The 20,158-nt window shown below is 38.6% G+C and overlaps 1 protein-coding gene across 4 annotated transcripts in view; it reads right to left on the bottom strand.

Annotated features, from left to right (window-relative positions):
* The window catches only part of LOC136880592 (constitutive coactivator of peroxisome proliferator-activated receptor gamma), a 153,958-nt gene that overhangs the window by 62,483 nt on the left and 71,317 nt on the right, over positions 1-20,158 (bottom strand). For all 4 annotated transcript variants that reach the window (XM_067153311.2, XM_067153310.2, XM_067153313.2 and 1 more), the window contains exon 5: positions 4,846-5,018. In XM_067153311.2, coding sequence (XP_067009412.2) covers positions 4,846-5,018 — 173 coding nt within the window. The remainder of the gene's footprint in view (positions 1-4,845; positions 5,019-20,158) is intronic.

Below are 20,158 nucleotides of genomic sequence, written 5' to 3'. Positions count from 1 at the left end.
CAGGAAATGCATCGGGTACACAAGCTTTATGGTTGGCATCATCATAGGCACATGCTTGCACCAACGAGGCTTTTTTAGACTCCCCCTGCAAAGAGGTAGAGCTTCTCAGAACCATCAGCATAGCTCCCAATATGACTGTGAGCCTCATTTTGTTGTGTTTCCCTCCATGGCATTTATCCCCTTTAAATGCCAAAGTATTTCTGGGCAACACACTGAAAAGCAGCCCTGTTTTGTTTATTGTCAGCTCGTGCAATCTTCCGCCAGCCCCCTGGAGTAGGGGTAGCGTGCCTGCCTCTTACCCGGAGGCCCCGTGTTTGATTCCCGGCCAGGTCAGGGACTTTTACCTGGACCTGACAGCTGGTTCGAGGCCCACTCAGCCTTTGTGATTAGAATTGAGGAGCTATCTGATGGTGAGATAGCATCCCCGGTCTAGAAAGCCAAGAATAACGGCCGAGGGGATTCATCATGCTGAACCCACGACACCTCATAATCTGCAGGCCTTCGGGCTGAGCATTGGTCACTTGGTAGGCCAAGGCCCTTCAGGGCTGTAGTGCCCTGGAGTTAGTTTTTTTGTTTTTGGTTAGGGTCCTGCAAACTTCCATTGATCCATTCTTCCACAGTTTCATCATTAACTGCATTTGATTCCCCACCAGCAATTTTATAGGTTATGTCATACCTTTTCGTTAATTGGTTAATTGAGGCACTGAACACACTGGAATTTTCAATGCCAAGAATGTTTAAGATTGTTCACCACTTTATGTGCCTTTTCCCTTATGAGTACGTCAATTGGAATGCCTGTGGCTCAAAGTTTCAAAACAACATTTTACTTTTTACAATTCCTCATATTTCAAATATGGCTCATATAATATCCTTCTTTTTTGGAGTTTGTTCTGCATTCTGAAGCACTTGACATTATGCTTCCTCTGTTTTTCACCATTGTATTCACGTGGATACAGAAAGTTATAACTCGTATACCAGTGCAATGTGATCTGCAGAATGAATTCTTTTTCCAAGATTCGAACCTTCTCATCCATAATGAAAGTTTTCTGTTCCTTTTTTTTTTCCTTTCTTCATTGTCGTCCATTTCCCGCCACAATTGTTCCTCCTTAACTGTGTTTCAATCCAGGTTTCTTCTAATTCTACTATTCTTGATCGTTTTCAACCATCTTAGTTTGGGTCTCCCTGTTGCCCTCCATCCTTCTATCTGGGTTTCTATCATCTGCTTCAGCATTATAACATGTTTCATCTTTGTGCTGTTCGTTATGGCTCTGTTCTGCCATTGCAAATAAAGAGATTTTGATTTGATTTTTGATCTTAGTGAGTTTGCTCATGGCAGCCCAGCATAAGGTGATACATCTCCTAATCTCTTTGTCGGAACTTCTTGTATCACAAATGGTTGACCCAAGATGTATAAAATAGTCATTCACCACCTCCAGTTCCCTTAATCGACCTGCAAGCCACATAAAATCAACTTCATGGTCCGTATCGCACTTTAACAGATTCACAACTAAGTATTTTTTTATTTTCCACCTTGTCGATACATTAATTGCTTAAGGCAACTTATTGGTTAAAATGGTACATGTTTAGTATATTATTAACATCTTCAGCCACATAACACTGTTTAGATGAAAAATTCATATATTGACGAAGTATCAATGCTTTGAGAATTTTTCATCTGAACAGTGTTCTGTGGCTGAAGATGTTAATAATATACAAAACATGTACCACTTTTAACTAATAAGTTGCCTTAAGCAACTATTTATCGACAAGGTGGAAAATAAAAAATACTTAGTTGTGAATCTGCAAGCCAAAGTCAAAGCTAGTGACAAAGTGACCTGGATTCAGTCCAACTGTTTTCACTACAGGTGACAGATGATAAGACATGTACAGAAAACTTTCTCAAATTTACTGTAGTGTCAGTAACAGACTTTTACATTCAAAGAATTTCTCATTTGTTCATAATATCACCAATTAACAATCATTGACATGTTTATGCAACAAATGATATTGTACAATATACACACATGGTTAAAAGTTATTTGATAGATTCTGAGGATGTTCTTGTAGAACAAAAAAATATCATTCATTCAATGATGAGACTGAAAATTGAAAGTCTCAATGACCAATAATAATAATAATAATAATAATAATAATAATAATAATAATAATAATAATAATAATAATAATAATAATAATAATAATAATAATAATAATAATAATAATACAAAATGTACAGTTTAATGTGGAATTCAAACTTCTGGGATACAAATTTACATTTTAAAAATTCCACATTTCTTGGCTGGGATTTGAGCTATAGCCACCTTGGTAAGAAGCTAGTGCTATGTTACTATGCTCCAAGTACAGGGTGTTTCAAAATTAATATCGGGGTTTAAAGGCTCTGTAGTACTTACTACACTGAACTTACAATTATAAACAATACATCAAACAAAAGAGAAACTCAAACAGTTTGTTCTACAAGGACTTGTTCCTGCAAGGATGCACTGGTTCCTCTGTCTTCTGTTAGAAATACTGCTAGTAACAAAATAGCAACTGTAACTGGTGTTTCTTATCTTGATGCCCTTGAACAATGGCTCTTTCCTCTATTATAAGAAGCAGAACCAGAGAACTTTATTTGGCAACAAAATTGTGCACCGCCTAATTGGCATAACTCAGTATGCGAATTGGTTAAACGTTGTGCCAAACCGCTGAATTGGCTACAACCAGCCAGATGGACAGAGCTTATTTCGCATGGTCTCAACATTTACTTGATCTAACGCCATGCAGTTTTTACTTTTGGGGATTCGTCAAGGATTGTATGTACCTCCACTGCCAGCTGACCTAAGTGATTTAAGAAACAGGATTGAAGCAGCTGTTGTAACATTTATTACCGACACAGTGAGCAAAGTGTGGGACGAATTCGGATATCGACTCTATGTGCCATGTGACGAATGGTGCTCACATTGAACATTTACATTTGTAGGACACACTGTTTGAGTTGCTCTGTCACTTGATGTATTATTTACAAATGTAAGTTCTATGTAATAATCACTACAGAGCCTTAAAACCCCAATATTCATTTTGGAACACCCTGCATTACTGACAGCAAGAAAGTTACAGATAATTTGTGAAGGAATAGGACTATAGAGAGAGCCCTACACAGATATCCGCGAAGTTATGGTCTTGGCGGATGAAAACTGTACGTCAGTGCGGATAATTTTGCTGATAATTTCTAAATAATGAAGTTTATTGATAGTCACTCAGGTATACTCTTATTTTTGCTTGTGGTCAGGCGACCCTTGACAGCAATATGGGAGAATGGTGATATACGAAGGATGATCAAATATAAACAAGACTTTTGTTCCTGAAGATCAACAGTTGATAGGACTGGCTCCGCACTTCTGCTATGCTTAGGCGGGACAGTTAGGAGTGGGGAGAGTGTGCTGTTAGATATTTCCCGCCGTTTCATCAGCAACACTCATGATGTCGGAGCAAGAGGTGCACTTCTCCACTGCGCAACGGATAATTATAAAAAATTTTTTGCTCGTGAAGGAGTTAAAAAAGCAGATATTTGCCAGAGATTGACTGCACAGTTTGGTGATCAAACATTGTCAAGGGCGCGTGTTTGCCTGGTATAAAAAGTTCAAGGAAGGACGAGAATGTATGGAAAATCAGCAACACGATCGCCGTCCTCGGACCAGCATTACAGACAAAAACATCTGTGCAGTTAAAGACATTATTGATAACAATAGATGGGCATGAGCAACGCACAATCAATGCTGCTTACTACTGCAAGCTGTTGAACAAGGCGAGGGTTGCATACCGCCGCAAAAGACGAAACCCACCGATTCAAGAGCTCATCCTCCTCCATGACAATGCGCGGCCCCATACTGCAGCTTTAACTGTCTCCAAGCTACAGGAATACACTGGACTACACTTGATCATCCTCCTTACAGCCTGGAATTATCGCCCTGCAATTTCCATTTGTTCGGACAGCTTAAAGAAGCTCTAGGAGGACAACGATTTGAAGATGACAAATATGGAAGACTTCATGTGCAACTAACTGGTGACACGACCCTGTTCTTTTTTACGATGCGGGAAAATGCATTTCTAAAGCAGAAAACTATGTGGAAAAATAAATTGTAATTGCCTTGTGTTTTTCAATAAATGAATTTAAATAAAAAATAAAATCCTGTTTTTATTTGATCCCCCCCTCGTATAAGAAGCTTTGAGACCATAATGCTGTAAATCTATCTAACCTAACTGGCTTCTGCCCGGAATTAATGGGAGGAAGGAACAAAGGTCAGTACATTGGTAGTTATCGCAAGAGAAAATCCCGTATAAACCTGTGACTGTAGGGGGTTTGGTGCCAGGTATCGGGCCTGTTGTATTTTGTTAACTTATCTGTCTGTTTCAATACCTTGGGTGAAATATACTGTAGTTAAATATTTATAATATCTGTGGATAACTACTCACCAATGCGGATAACCATTCACGGATGCAGGTGTGGATAAAGGAAGTGCGGATGTGGATAATATTTTGTATACCCGCGCAGGGCTCTAACTATAGATACAAAGGAATAAAGTCAGGATGAACAAATTATCATCATAAATGCCCCGGTAAGAAAGCTTACTGGAGCGAAATATATATGTATAGGAAACAGATGGAGAGCAGCAACTTATCATGTAAGCACGCATGGATAGAGTAGGCCCACACACAAAAGAAAAACGTGGGTGCAAAATTTTCGACTGCAGCCTTTGTCAGTGGATGATTATACTCTGTTCATGTGCATTTTAACTTAAAATAATATCTGAAAATGAATACTGAAATGGAATAAAAATTACTTACATCCAACATGTACACAAGCAGAACAGCTGGCACAACATAGTAGCGATTGAGATCATTCAGTGCAGCTGGATCTAGTCTCGGTGAGATGGTGTTAGCAAACAGCGCCCACCTCTGCTTATCAATTTGTTGTGTATCCTTCGTCCACAGAGCAATCAGACCTGGATGTTGGATATCTGTTCAGAGAACAATAGCTTAAAACAATATAGTACGAAGGAAATGGAAATAATGAATTTTGGAAATTAAAAAAAAATATATATATATATATATATATATATGGCAGAAAACCTCTGTAGAATGATGGAATTACATACAAATAGCTGAAAGTTTTGAATCAAGAATCTTTATTTGCCATTGACCATAAACAATGAAATAGGCTTCATCAACTGATAATAATTTAGTACTTAATATTACTAAGGCTAAATGAACATACACCTTTTACTAAAACTTAATACCAACATTATGCATTTCTAATAATTCAGAGGAATTATAAAAATGGATTTTCTTTTAACCAATCATACATTTTCCTTTTAAAATTACTTAAAGGAGTGGACAGTGCAGAATGTTGTAATTTATTAAATAATCTTAAACAACTGACTTTATGTGAGTGAGCAGTTTTTGACAGCCTGTGAATTGGGATGTAAATGTCTGTTTTGCTCAAGTATCATGAAGGTGAACGCTTTCCCTAGTACTGAATTAATTTATGTTGTTTCCAACATATGTCAAAGATATATAAATATACAAATTTATAACTGTCAGTCTGCCTGCTGTCATTTCTTGATGGATATAGTACTTTTGCATCCATCTCTTGGCACAGGCCACAGCAAAGTGTAGCTTCCACCGAAGTCCCAGTCTTATCCATGGCTGTGACAATATGGAAGCTGCTGGGGTATGGATAGTGCTGAGTAACGACATTCAGAGCATGACTAGTGCATCTGAGTGTTATGAAAGGTGTTGCTCATAGGGTCAGTCGTGCTGCAGTAGTACTTTCTGGTCCAGTGAGGAAAGCAGTGGCAAACTACCTCACTCCTCATCTTGCCTAGTACGCCTCATTTTGGTGCTGCCATCGGTTTTTGGGGTTTCCTTATAACCGCATAACCTATGGTGGTGCTATTTGAGGATCCAACCAGCCTCTGGGCTGATGACCTAACAGACAACAGACAATTGTCAGTATTTTAAGCTTAATGAAGAGAGGTCAACAACGGTCAATTGCACCAGCCCTACACATTGTGTGGACAACCCTTTTCTGTATTAGAAAAATATTATATATGTAAGAAGAATGCCCCCATAGTAACAGTCCATAAGTAATGTGTGACTGGAAGAGACCAAAATATGCCATCCTTAGGTAGTCGCTGCTAACTAAATCCCTTAATTTCCATATCAAATAGGCCACTCATAATATTTTTTTTTTACAAACATATCAATGTGTATTTCGCAGTTCAATTTGGCATCAATATGAAAACCCAAAAGTTTGACTGACAGACTTTCAATATCTTTGGATGAACTTCATGTAAGAAATGGGCAAAGACATGATGATAATGTTATTAGACTAAAACCCTGTTAATTGCTATAGGTTTTATGAGACACTGGGGTCTCTGAATTTTGTACTGCAAGTGTTCTTTAATTCACCGCCTGGTGAGAGTGTGTAAATGCACCTGCCATAAATCCACCCATTCCCTGGCATTGGCATGCTTCATCACTTTGATGCATGCTCTCCTTCCTTGCAGCTTAGAAAGTTGTCAAGAAGACATTCAGGTTTCCCTTTTTTCTTTTCTTTGAGGGAAACATCAGTCAAATATTTCACTTTAAGGTCAGTGCCACCGTGACTACAAGTAACAAGTGTCAAGTGTGGTAAATGAAGTATGCACAGATGATGAAATGATACATTAGCCTGAAAAATAATTTAAAAAATTTCCCTTCAGTAACAGGTTTAATAGATGATCTTACTTAGGTGTGCCGAGTTCATATCTGCTTTCCATTTTTCTATATCACCTAAGAATTTTTTACAGTATCCTATCATTTTCTTTAATGTGATGATTTTGATCACATTCCACTAAATTTTTACACCTCTTAAAGATCTGAAAAAAATTATTCAATAGGTGACCATAAATCATTCTAACACACTGAATTAAGTGCTGCCTCCCACAAGGCCAACCCCTTGTCCACGTCGTGGGAGGTGGGTAACGGCATGAAGTAGAGGATTGCCTGTAGGGGTGATTTACAGTGGGGACCGTGTGTGCCCCATGACCACTACGGTAGCTGTAAGGCCCTACAGGAACCCTGAAGAGTGACAGCTAACGGGGCTCTGGTGAAGACCTCAATGGCAACAATGGCAGAGAAGGACTCCTTTGGTACAGTGAAGCTGGCGGAAGAGGCAACGTTTCTTCTTGGGGATAAACAAAGAAGAAACCACTGCCTTGTGGTAAAGGGGGATCTTTAAAGGCTAAGGGAGATAACCCATACAGAAAAACCCTGTGATCTAGCGCAGACAGGAGGCAGCCCCTCCACTAGACTTAGGGTGCTGTGGCTAATAACTTTCACACCTGAATTAAACTCATTACAGAAACCAGACAAAATTTATGCCGGCCGGATTTTATGGAGATGACTTTTGCAATGAAATACAAGACTCAAATCGGATTCTGGAATGTGAAAATTATGTATGAAACTGGCAGACAGAGAAGTAATGGCAGAAATGAAAAGGTATAAACTGGAGATACTTAGGTTGAGTGAAACAAAATGGACAGGCTATGGAGAGGTGAGGACAGAGGAGGGTGGTGTCTTCATCTACTCTAGAAGAGAAGAAAATGATCAGCATTCAAGTGGAGTGGGTGTCTTACTCACAAAGAAAGAAAAAATTAGCATAATGGAACGTACCCCTGTATCACATAGGATAATTACTGTATGAATAAGAACTAAAGTTAGACCTGTGACCATAGTACAGTGTTACACGCCACCAGAGGTAGTAGAAGAGGAAGAGGAGGAGGAGTTTCATGAAAGGCTACATCAACACTGGCAGGGATAAAGAAGAAGAACATTGTGGTATTGATGGGAGATCTAAACAAAAATCGGTAGTAAAAATGAAGGAAGAGGAGTCATTATGGGTAGACACGGAATAGGAGAAGAAAATAATAATGGCCAGATATTCATAGACCTATGCAGTAATTTTGGATTGGTTATAGGTGGATCATTGTTTTCACATAAGAAATGGCACAAGATCTCGTGGGTATCACCTGATCTCTGGACAGAAAACCAAACTGATCACTTAGCAATAAGTAAAAGATTGAAACATTCACTCCTGGATGTGAGGAATAAATGTGAAACAGATGTAGGGAGCAATCATCACCTTATGATTGCTGATATTGGATTGAAAGTGGCAGCACCAGAAAACAGGCAGCAGTATGAATGAAAAGTTTCAACTCCGGGAAATTTGGGAAACTTGAGGTGCAAAATGAATTTAAGATACATTTGAAGAACAGGTTTGAAGCCCTCACCAAACAACCAGATGAAGAGGTAAATACTAAATGGAACACAGTCAAGGAACTCTTTCTTGACATGTGAAGAGATAGTGGACTACAGAGAACCAGGGAGGAAAGAATGGATATCAGATGACATTTGAGAATCAATCCAAAATTGAAGAGAGTGCACCAGTAGAACAAGAAACCAGAAAGCAGTAGCAATGGAAAAATACAGGGAGGCCAACAAGAAGGTTAAGAAGAATGAGGAGAAATAAACAAGAGTTTACAGACCAAGTGGCAACATAAGCAGAAGAAGCAGCAAGAGTCGGCAATAGCAAAGAAGTATATGCCATTACAAGAAAGCTTTCTAGGAGGAACTTTTCAGGGGAGAAACCAGTCAGAGATACAAATGGAGTAGTCTTGACATCTGAGACACAACAATTGGCAAGAGGGGACATCACTTCATGGAAGTACTCAATCTTGGTGAGGAATCAAGAACTGAAGTTGAAACCATTTTGGAGGATCCAGACATCTTGGTAGAACCACCAACACGACAAGAGATTGCACAAGCAGTGAAACAAATGAAGAGTGGCAAAGCACCAGGTGTAGATAACATTATCCCAGAAGCCCTAAAGGTAGATCCAGATTTAACAGCGGAAATCATGGAGCCACTTCTAACACTAATATGGAACAAAGAACATCTTGCTGAGGAATGGAAGAAGGGTGTCCTCATCAAGATACCAAAGAACGGTGACCTCTCAGATTGCAATAACTGGAAGGGAATAATGTTGCTCTCATATGGGGGAAAAGTGATGTCAAGAGTCATACTGAACAGAATAAGCATAGCCGTTGACAGGAGACTACGTCAAGAACAGGCAGGTTTCGGAGAAGGTCGGTCTATTGTGGATCAGGTTAACACATTAAGGCTAACCATTGAACAATTTGCTGAGTATCAGACATCTCTGTATATACTTTTTATTGATTTTGAAAAGACCTTTGATTCTGTCAACCGGAGGCTATGGAAAAGTTTGGAATTCCACAAAAGATAGTCCGTCTTACACAGGCAATGTATGATGGATATATTTGTCAAGTAGAACATAAAGGAAAGCTGTCTGAATCTTTCGCTGTAAAATCTGGAGTAAGACAAGGATGTCCACTGTTGCCAATCTTGTTTATCATGACACTGGATCGTATGCTGAGAGAGGCAAAGAATAGAAACCATGGCTTTCAATGGGGATTAAATAACTGATTGGAAGAACTGGATTATGTGGATGACCTCTCTCTTCTCCCAGAATGTTTTTGGGACATGGAAATCAAACTAAATAACTTAAAAACAGAAGCTAAAGAAGTAGGCTCAAAGATTAATAACAAAAAAACTAAGGAAATGTGCATAGACCATCGTAACAATTCTTGCTTGACTCCAGATGGAATGGATATAGAAAGGGCAGAGGAATTTTGCTACTTAGGAAGCATGGAAGCATGGAAGCATGGTAAACCAGGATGGAGGTGCTTTTAGAGATGTGGTGAGTCGTATAAATAGAACCAAAGGAGCTTTTCCACAGTTACAACCAATATGGGGATCCCCTCACATTTTTATAAAAACGAAGTTAAGGATATTCAACTTAAAATAATGCTAAATCTGTGTTACTGTATGGAAGTGAGACCTGGAAACTGACCATTACCACAAGACTTTTATAAATCTGTGTTTGAGGTACATTATAAGAATATGGTGGCCAAAGACCATCTCAAACAAAGACCTTTGGGAGGGCACACGTCCAAGTCTCATACAGGAACAGACAATGAGAAAAAAATGGATATGGGTTGGGCACACCCTGAGAAGACCATAAAAAAAGTATCACAAGGCAGGCATTGAGCTCAAATCCACAAGGCAGTTGCAGGCAAGGCAGACCGAGGATTACCTGGAAAAGAACCATAGACAAGGAGATTGCTGGAGTTAACAAAAAATGGAGGGAGGTAAAAACATTGGCGGTAGACAGAACAAGCTGGATAAATTTCGTTGAGGCCCTATGTTCCACCTGGAATTGAAGGAAATAAGTCAAGAATTAAGTGCTGGAGTCCGGTTTTCTTACAGTATACAAAACTAATAAAGTGCACTGTAAAATAGAAGAAAAACCTTGTACAACATAAAACTACCTACATACCTTTACAAAGCACCACTTGAAGAAACTCTCTTTCTCTTTGCCTGTGTTGACTGACGTTTATAACTGTGTTGCGTAGTTTCCCTCTACAAGCACCAGTAGAAGTCAGCCAACATTGTTACGTTCCACCATCGCTGGCATCTACTTTCCATTTTCTTCATTTGTTGGTGGAATTTTTCATCCTGCTCATCACCTAGGGCTCCCAAATTGTCAGGGAAACAGTCCAGATGATTGTTCAAGAAATAGAGTTTAAACTCACGTTGCACCGAGAGCTTCAAATCGCTTCAACATATTTTTCATGACTGTTTTATAGTTCACATCTTGTACACTTCCCAAAAATGCATTGATTACTTCTCTGAAAGCACACTATGGCTGATGTTCAGCATTATTCATACTGCCCAAAAACGCAGTGTCCTTCATAAGGAGCCCAATCTGTAGACCATCGAATGCTCCCTCTTTTATCTTAGCATCTGACTAGAGTGGAAATCTTTGGTTTAAATACTCAAAGCACATACCACGTTTGTCCAGTGCTTTTACAAATTGCTTAATGATCCCAAGTTTGATATGCTAAGTGGAAGTAGCATTTGTTTAGAATCAACCGGATTTGTTACAAATCTCATTCTGTATTGATGGTTATCACTTTACAAATAAAAAGTTGAATATAATCCTCCATTTCAATACAAAACAACCGTCTATATTAGATGGGATGATATCTGTACGTTTCAGCCTATTTAAAGGCCATCCTCAGTAGAAGCTCAAATATTACATTTCTGCAAACAAATAAAAACACTGATGTAGTGTGTGGAATTAAAATAAAATGATCATGATTGACAAAGTAAAAACATGTTGAGGTAAAAAATCCTCTGGTCTAAAAATTTGTTTGGTTGACATACAGTAAAACTTGCTAATCCTTTTTTTTTTAAGTGGAACACTGTGTTGTGCAGTATAGTGAGACCATCAATAAAGGGAATAATAAGTGTGCATCAACTGTAATGGGAAAAAAAGAGAATGAATGGATGAAACAAAAACAAAATATCGCGTGAAAAGAAAAGGCTCAATCAACTTACTCGTTATAAGGCAGTCGTCTCAAATGGTACGACCTTGTCGGTCTCATGTCACATTGACACTAAGCTTGTGTGTAGCTTACAGCATGTCAGAGCTAATGTGGTTGGGTGGGGAAGTGGAAGGGGGAAGGAGGAGGGGTAAGGTAGGGGAAGGGGGTATTAAGGGAAGGGCGAGTCTAGTTCTGGAACGTTGGTAATGAAACTAGTTTTTATTAACAAACTGTTGACAGATAAGTGAGATAAAGGTTTCCAATAAAACATTTTTCTTTTCGTTGGTTTCATTTAGGTTGTGTGAGAAATTGTTTAATTGGTCAATACCAATATAAATATTCCCCAGTATATTGAATAAGGGACTTTTTTGTTCATAATGTGACGCAAGTGCAATAAACGGATATAACTTGAAAACAATATTCTCCCACCCATGGATAACTAGTGCAAATATTGAGCTTGTATTATTATTATTATTATTATTATTATTATTATTATTATTATTATTATTATTATTATTACTTGTATGTATGTCTATAAAGTGTTACATCCAGTTAGTATTTGTATTATTATTTTTTTTTTTTTATGTAGTTGAATGATTGTATTGTGTGTGAGGTTATGTCATGAAAAGTGCTGTACATAGACATTTATATCAGTTCAATTAATATAAGAACACATATATAATTCATTCTTACCTGTATATATAATTTGTAATCCATAACTGTGAAACACACTGTAACTTCCAGAATGGTTATAGGCACTAGAACGATGGAGAATATTCTGTACATTATAATCTATGTATTAGGCACTCTAGAATTTTCAAGAAGACTTTTGTAACGTATCTTTCTTTTTATTTTGCTAGTTGCTTTACGTCACACCAACACAGATAGGTCTTATGGCGACGATGGTACAGGAAAGGGCTAGGAGTGGGAAGAAAGCGGCCATGGCCTTACTTAAGGTACAGCCCCAGCATTCGCCTGGTGTGAAAATGGGAAACCACGGAAAAACATTTTCAGGGCTGACGACAGTGGGGTTCGAACTTACTATCTCCCGAATACTGGATACTGGCCGCACTTAAGCGACTGTAGCTATCAAGCTCAGTACGTATCTTTCTGGAAGCCTGGCCAGGATATATATATGAGGAGACGATCTTGACAGTGACGACGAGTGATTGGTTAGAGTGTGATTGGTTGACGAGTTATTGTTCAGTAGAGTTATGGTGTAGCAAGAATATTTCTCTCAAGTGACATGCAATAGTTGCAGTCTCCATATTGAAGTGACAGTCAGTTTTTTTTCTTTAAGTACGACTTTGTGATGCGCGTGTTCTGTTAGTGACAGCAGTGATTAAGGTTATGTGTGTGTTAATTTGTAAACAGTTGTGAATAAAATAAGTGTACCAACTGACAGCACCTCTGTGCACCTTTGTGGATACGTTAAATGTAAAATCTTTAAATCCTGGTCAATTGTTGTGTATTTATGATCTTGTTCCTTACAATGTTTGCTCAAGGCTGAGTAGCGGTTATACTTCAAGGTGTCAAGATGTTCGGTGTATCTTATAGTGAAACTATGGCCTGTTTGTCCTATATATGATAAACAAGGCTGGCACTTTAATTTGTATACCCCAGAGTTCGTAAATTTGCTGTTGCCATTGACGGTATGAGAATTAAAAAGTATTTTAGCATTGGTGTGAGTGGTTTTGAAAGCTATTTTTAACTTATGCTTTTTAAAAATATTATAAATTGGATATATGTTGTTATAATTGGAGGTAAATGTGGTAAACTTCCTTTTAGGGGGAGGTTCTTTTTCCAAGATAGTCTTGGGTTTACTTCTAAATTTATTAAGATTTCTGTTCACGAAGGCTTTATTGAAACCATTACATTCAGCTATTGTATTGATTTCTTTCCTGAAATTTTTGCAAGATAAAGGAAGAGTAAGTGCTCTGAAAATCATGCTATTATTCAAAGCTGACTTCTTCTGCATCTCCAGGTGTAGAGAAGTCTGGTGAATTGTGTTAATTGTGTGAGTGGGCTTCCTGTAAATATCAAAGAAAAGGGTTTTATTATGATTGTGAGTAATAGTTAGATCGAGCCAATTAAGAGAGTTGTTGTTTTCGGACTCTATCATGAAATTTATATGAGGGTCAAAGCTATTAAGTAATTCAATTACTGTATTGCTATGTATAGAATGAGAAGCTAGGATAATAAAAGTGTCATCGACGTAGCGTGTCCAGTGTTTGATACCATTAATTTTGTCTATGATATGAGTGTGTTCAAGAAAATCAAAGTAAATGTCAGCGAGGATTCCTCAGGCTGGTGACCCCATAGGAAGACCCTTCTGTTGGTGAAAATCCACAGTCTGTTTCCAGTTATTTGACCGGGTCAGGAATGGAATGAAGCCCCCTTCTAGCGGCAAGGATGGGAAGTGTGCCAGCTGCCGAAGCCTGTTGCACTCCTCTGGGGCAATGCTTAATGAATGATTAATGAAATGATATTGGAGAATGTTGCTGGAATGAAATATGACAGAGAAAACTGGAGTACCCGGAGACAAACCTGTCCCGCCTCCACTTTGTCCAGCACAAATCTCACATGGAGTGACCGGGATTTGAACTACGGAACCCAACGGTGAAAGGCCGGTGTGCTGCCACCTGGGCCATGGAGGCTAATCTTTGGTTAGTATACAGTATTATTAGAAGTGAAGAAATTATTATTTAATGTAAATTTGAGGATCTGAATAAACTCATCTATCTCACCTACACTCAATTTACTGACTTTGGAGAGATTAGTTTTTACTAATTTATTGGTTTTGTTAATAGGTACATTCTTCACATGTTAACAATATCAAAGGAGTGAAGGGTGTAAGGTTTTGATAAAGTAAGGTCTTTAACCCTTAACTATGGACGTGCGGTCAACACGACCGCGGTGGAAAAGTAAACACGTGCCACACCTCGCTTATCGCCCTGCCAGTATATTTGCTTGCAGTACCTTTCTATTTTAAGATGACCTCTCCACTGTATTTATCTTATCTGTCATAAATAACCGTGCAGCTGCGATAAGAAGCTGATGAGTTTTGTAGCGGCCTGGGTGACCGCACGTCCATGGTTTGAAGCAGTCTTCAGTTGATAGTGCTGTGTGTAGCAATGAGTCAGCGTGCAAGTACTTCGGCGAGTGTCCGAACATGTGTTGCAAATTACGAAGGAACAATTACCGAGTGGTTTGAAGAAGACATGAGTGATGTGGACGATGGTGATAGTGAAATAGAGAGTGATCACAATACCGATACTGAGACTGAAGGAGAGGGAGAAGATGAAAGTTCCGCGCTACTGCCTGATGATTCACGTTCTAAGTGTTTTTATGGTAGAAATAGGTACAAATGGTCGTCTGCGGAACCTCCACAGAATGTGCGTACACCTCGTCACAATATCGTGATTCACCTTCCCGGTTCGCGCCCTTCAGCTCGATTTGGAAACAGTGTGGATCCTGTTACGGCATGGACACTAATATTTAGTGAAGAAATGGTGAACTTACTAGTGCGATGGACAAATGTGAAACTCAGTACAATGAGAAGTAATTACCGAAAGTCTACCCGACCAGAATTACAAAATGTTGACGCAGTTGAAATGAAAGCTTTTCTAGGCCTTCTTATTTATTCGGCGGTTTTCAAATCTAACAAAGAGGACATCGCTTCAGCCTTCGCAGCTGACGGTACGGGCCGTGAAATATTTCGTGTTGTGATGTCAGGTACAAGGTTTTCCATTCTCCTGTGCAGCCTGCGTTTTGACAATCCTGAAGACAGAACGCAGCGGAGAGAGACAGATCCTACTGCACCCATATCTGAGCTTCTGAATATGTTGATTCAGAACTCTCAAAGGTGTTACTCCATTGGCACAAATGCAACAGTAGATGAGATGCTAATTGGTTTCAGAGGTCGGTGTAAGTTCAGAATGCATATTCCGAACAAGCCTGAGAAATATGGAGTGAAATTGATGTGCCTAACCGATTCGAAAAATAGTTATTTGTACAATGCATATATTTATGCAGGGAAGGACACTGATGGAATAGGTCTTTCAAGAGAAGACAGAACATTTTCAAAGCCAACTCAGGCAGTTCTTCGTTTATCGGAACCAATACAGGGTACAAATAGAAATATAACAGCTGACAATTGGTTCACCTCAGTGGAGCTTGTTCAGGAGCTGAGGAAAAGGGGACTCACTTATGTTGGGACAGTAAGAAAGAACAAAAAGGAAATTCCAACTAACTTCTTGCCTTCCAAGCAGAGAAAGGTCGGTTTCTCTGTGTATGGCTTCACGAAAGACATAACTCTTCTCTCACACGTTCCGAAAAGAAACAAAGCTGTTTTGTTAGAATCCTCTATGCACCATGGGAAAGCAACTGATGCGGACACGGGGAAGGAAGAGATGATTCAGTTTTATAATTCTACGAAGTCTGGAGTAGATACTTTGGATCAGATGTCAGCCAACTACTGCACAGGTAGAAGAACAAGAAGGTGGCCGATGGCAGTCTTCTTCCGTATCGTCGATATTGCAGCTGTGAATGCGAATATCTTGCATCAGTCCTATCACGACAGCCCCCAAATGACCAGGCAACATTTTCTGAAAGAACTTGCTGCTCAACTCACTAGGCCACACATGATAAGAAGATTATCAAATCCCAGGATCCCAAGAGATATTCGAGGCGCTATCTCTAGAATTTTGAGCATCCCTGCGGAGCGTATCAAAATTTCCGAGGAGAAGCTTGAAAAACGGATAACTTGTCGTCTGTGCCCACCAGCAAAGAAGAAAAAACATATTACAAGTGCTACAGATGTGAAAAACCAGTATGCTTGGAGTGTACAAGGAAGATCTGCTTCGAATGTGTTGAGTGAGAGTAACATTGAAGGCCAAGTTCAGTGCTTGCAATTTCCACCCCAACAAGAGATCAGTCTAATTTGTCGTTAATTTTCAGTGCATTGGTTATCAAACACCTTTAATACCCAAGTTAGGGTCAATTTTTGTTGATAGAGTAAAGGATATGTGTGTGTTTAAATGGAACAGTGTATTCTGAATAACGAAAATTGCTGCGACTGCAATCTGAAGGTATGAGGGTTATACAAATTAACAAATGGAAAATATTTTTGTGGTTTTGGGTTCAATAAAGTGTAATTATTCAAATAAAAGCAGCTAGCAATTTATCTCATTAACCGTCCCTTCCGTAGTCAAATTAATTTTCATGCGGTCTCAGTGACCTCACGTCCATGTTGATGTCACTGAAAATGTACGTCAATAGTTAAGGGTTAATTCTATTACAAAGTTCTAGGGAAGTTTTGACTAGCCAGGAATAAATAATGTATAATTCATGCTTGTTCTCTATATTTATCATATCAGGATTTACCAAAACAGCTGTAAATGAGATAAGAAAGACCACATTGTTTAGGTTAGGTATGCTATCACCTGGATAGTGCTAAAAGTTCCACGACGGAAAGTATAAAAGTAAATAACAGGAAAGTTTGTCGTATTTATGGATATCTACAGGTGTGTCGGTAATGCGTTTTATTATCATAATGTTTAATTTTGTACGTTCGTTGTCTCTCATTTTTTATTAACACACCCTAGTAAGTTTTGTCTGGCATCTCCGAAAATCGTTGAAAGTAAGTGGGGACATAAAAAATAAATATGATTATTTGTTAGGTACATTGGCAAGTAAAACAATTGTGATTGGATTGTTTTTATCAAGTATTAAACCTACTTCTCTCCCAAAAACCCTATATTGGCCTGAGTTACAAGATATTAAACAATCACTTTGTTAATGATCTCGCCTGCCTATATTAATGGGCCTATCAACAACCGTGAATATTTCTTAACTAACTTTTTCTCTTCCCGAGGTGGTGCAGCTCTTTTTTAGACAGGCCCCCAGTGAAAGGGAGTTGCATGTACCATTTTTACCGCAAATCAACCTTCCTACCATTCGTAAATCTCTGGCAATACGGTACTGGGAATCTAACTCAGGCTCCCAAGAAAGGCATCTAATTGTGCTAACTATACACTGGCAGACATTCTTAACTACAAAACACAGACATATATAGATGACTGGTGCGTGCTTGCAATGTGCAGGTCGGACACGAAACTATTCACCTATATGTGCGACGTCATCAGAGCTACAGTAGGCCTATGCTACGGAGGCGGACATTTCTTAACTATGAAACACAGATGTACTGCATGACTTCACATCTTTTCATTGCGTTTGACGTACAGACGAAACTAATCACAAATTTGTGTGATGTCATCAGAGCTGCATAAGGCTTGTACCCGCTTCGAAGCGGAATCGTTGATCTTCTCTGACGAATTACGTTGGGGGGGTCGTTGTACTTATTTTTTTCATTTTCTTCCTCTCTAAAGCCAAAGGGGTTCTAATATGCGAGGGGGTCTAATACACGAGTAAAAAGGTAATTTCTCCACTTTTAATAATACTGTATACCAACAGAAGGGCCTTCCTATGGGATCACTGGCATCAGGAATCCTCGCTGACATTTACATTGATTTTCTTGAACACACTCATATCATAGGAAAAATTAACGGTATCAAACACTGGACACACTACGTCGATGACACTTTTGTTATCCTAGATTCTCATACTATAGACAGCAATACAGTACTTGAATTACTTAATAGCTCTGACCCTCATATGAAGTTCAAGATAGTGTCCGAAAATAACAACTCTCTTAATTATCTCGATCTAACTATTACTTGCAATGATAATATAACCCTTTCCTTTGATATTTACAGGAAGCCCACTCACACAATTAACACAATTCACCAGACTTCTCTACACCTGGGGATGCAGAAGAAGGCAGCTTTGAATAGCATGATTTTCAGAGCACTTACTCTTCCTTTATCTTGCAAGAATTTCAGGAAAGAAATCAATACAATAGCTGAATGTAATGGTTTCAATAAAGCCTTCATGAACAAAATTCTTTATACATTTAGAAGTAAACCCAAGACTATCTTGGAAAAAGAACCTCCCCCTAAAAAGAAGTTTACCACATTTACCTTCAATAATAACAACATATATCCAAATTATAACATTTAAAAAAAAGCATAAGTTAAAAATAGCTTTCAAGACCACTCACATCAATGCCAAAATAGCTTTTAATTCTCATACCATCAATGGCAAGAGCAAATTCATGAACTCTGGGGTATACAAATTAAAATGCCAGTCTTGTTTTTCAATGTACGTAGGACAAACAGGCCGTACTTTCAATATAAGGTACACCGAACATCTTAACACCTTGGAAGTATAACCACTACTCAGCCATGAGCGAACAATGTAAGAAACAAAATCATAAATACACAACAATTGACCAGGATTTAAAGATTTTACGTTATGAACAAGAAGGTTCCTTACTCAATATACTGGAGAATATTTATATTGATATTGACCAATACAGTACAACCTCAATGAAACCAGCGAGAAGAAAAATGCTTTATTGGAAACCTTTGTTCCCCTCATCTGTCCACAGTTTGTGAATAAAAATTAGTTGAACTACCAACATTCCAGATCTAGACTCACCCTTTCCTCAATATCTCCCTCTCCTACCTTACCCCTCCTCCTTCCCCCTTCTGCTTCCCCACCCAACCACATAAGCTCTGACATGTTGTAAGCTACACACAAGCTTAGTGTCAATGTGACATGAGACCGACAAGGTCGTACCATTTGAGACAACAGCCATTTAACGAGTAAGTTGATTGAGCCTTTTCTTTTTACGCGATATTTTGGTTTTTGTTTCATCCATTCATTTTCCTTTTTCCCATTACAGATGATGTACACTTATTATTCCCTTTATTGATGGTCTCACTATGCTGCACAACACAGTGTTCCACTTTTAAAGAAAGGATTAAGCAAGTTTTATGTCAACCAAACGAGTTTTTAGACGAGAGGATTTTCTACGTTAATTTCACGCGCTACATCAGTGTTTTTATTTATTTGCAGGAATGTAATATTTGAGCTTCTACTGAGGATGGCCTTTAGATAGTCTGAAACCTATAGATATCATCCCATCTAATACAGATTGTTGTTTTGTATTGTAAAGGAGAATTATACAGGGTGATTAATTTGAAAGTTCAGAGTGGAGTAGCGAGGATTAGGCGTGCTGGGAAGCGGAGACAGTGAGCGCAGTGCCCGCCATGACAAGCAGGCATAGTCGGCTCAAAGAAGCGGCATGATTACGCCTATACAAACTAAACGAAACTGAACTCACCGGCTACATAGATGCTCTGGACATATAAGGAATTGAATAAACAAATAAATAAATCAACTAGGAATTTAAACTGAACTTGCCAGCAATAAATAAATAAATAAATAAATAAATAAACAAACAAACAAACAAACAAACAAACAAACAAACAAACAAACAAATAAATAAATAAATCAATCATATACATACATACATAATCATTATAGACTTTTATGCCTTTCAGCGTTCAGTCTGCAGCGTCTGCGGATTTACTAAACGTCGCCACAATCCTCGATTTGCAACTAGTGTTGTGGCCTCATTTAGTTCTATACCTCTTATCTTAAAATCGTTAGAAACTGAGTCTAACCATCGTCGTCTTGGTCTACCACTACTTCTCTTACCGTCCATAACAGAGTCCATTATT

Source organism: Anabrus simplex, chromosome 1 (assembly GCF_040414725.1).
Source record: "Anabrus simplex isolate iqAnaSimp1 chromosome 1, ASM4041472v1, whole genome shotgun sequence".
In the NCBI taxonomy this organism is placed as follows: Eukaryota; Metazoa; Arthropoda; class Insecta; order Orthoptera; family Tettigoniidae; genus Anabrus; species Anabrus simplex.
Note: the sequence above shows the minus strand (reverse complement) of the source record. Positions and strands in the feature narration are given on the sequence as shown.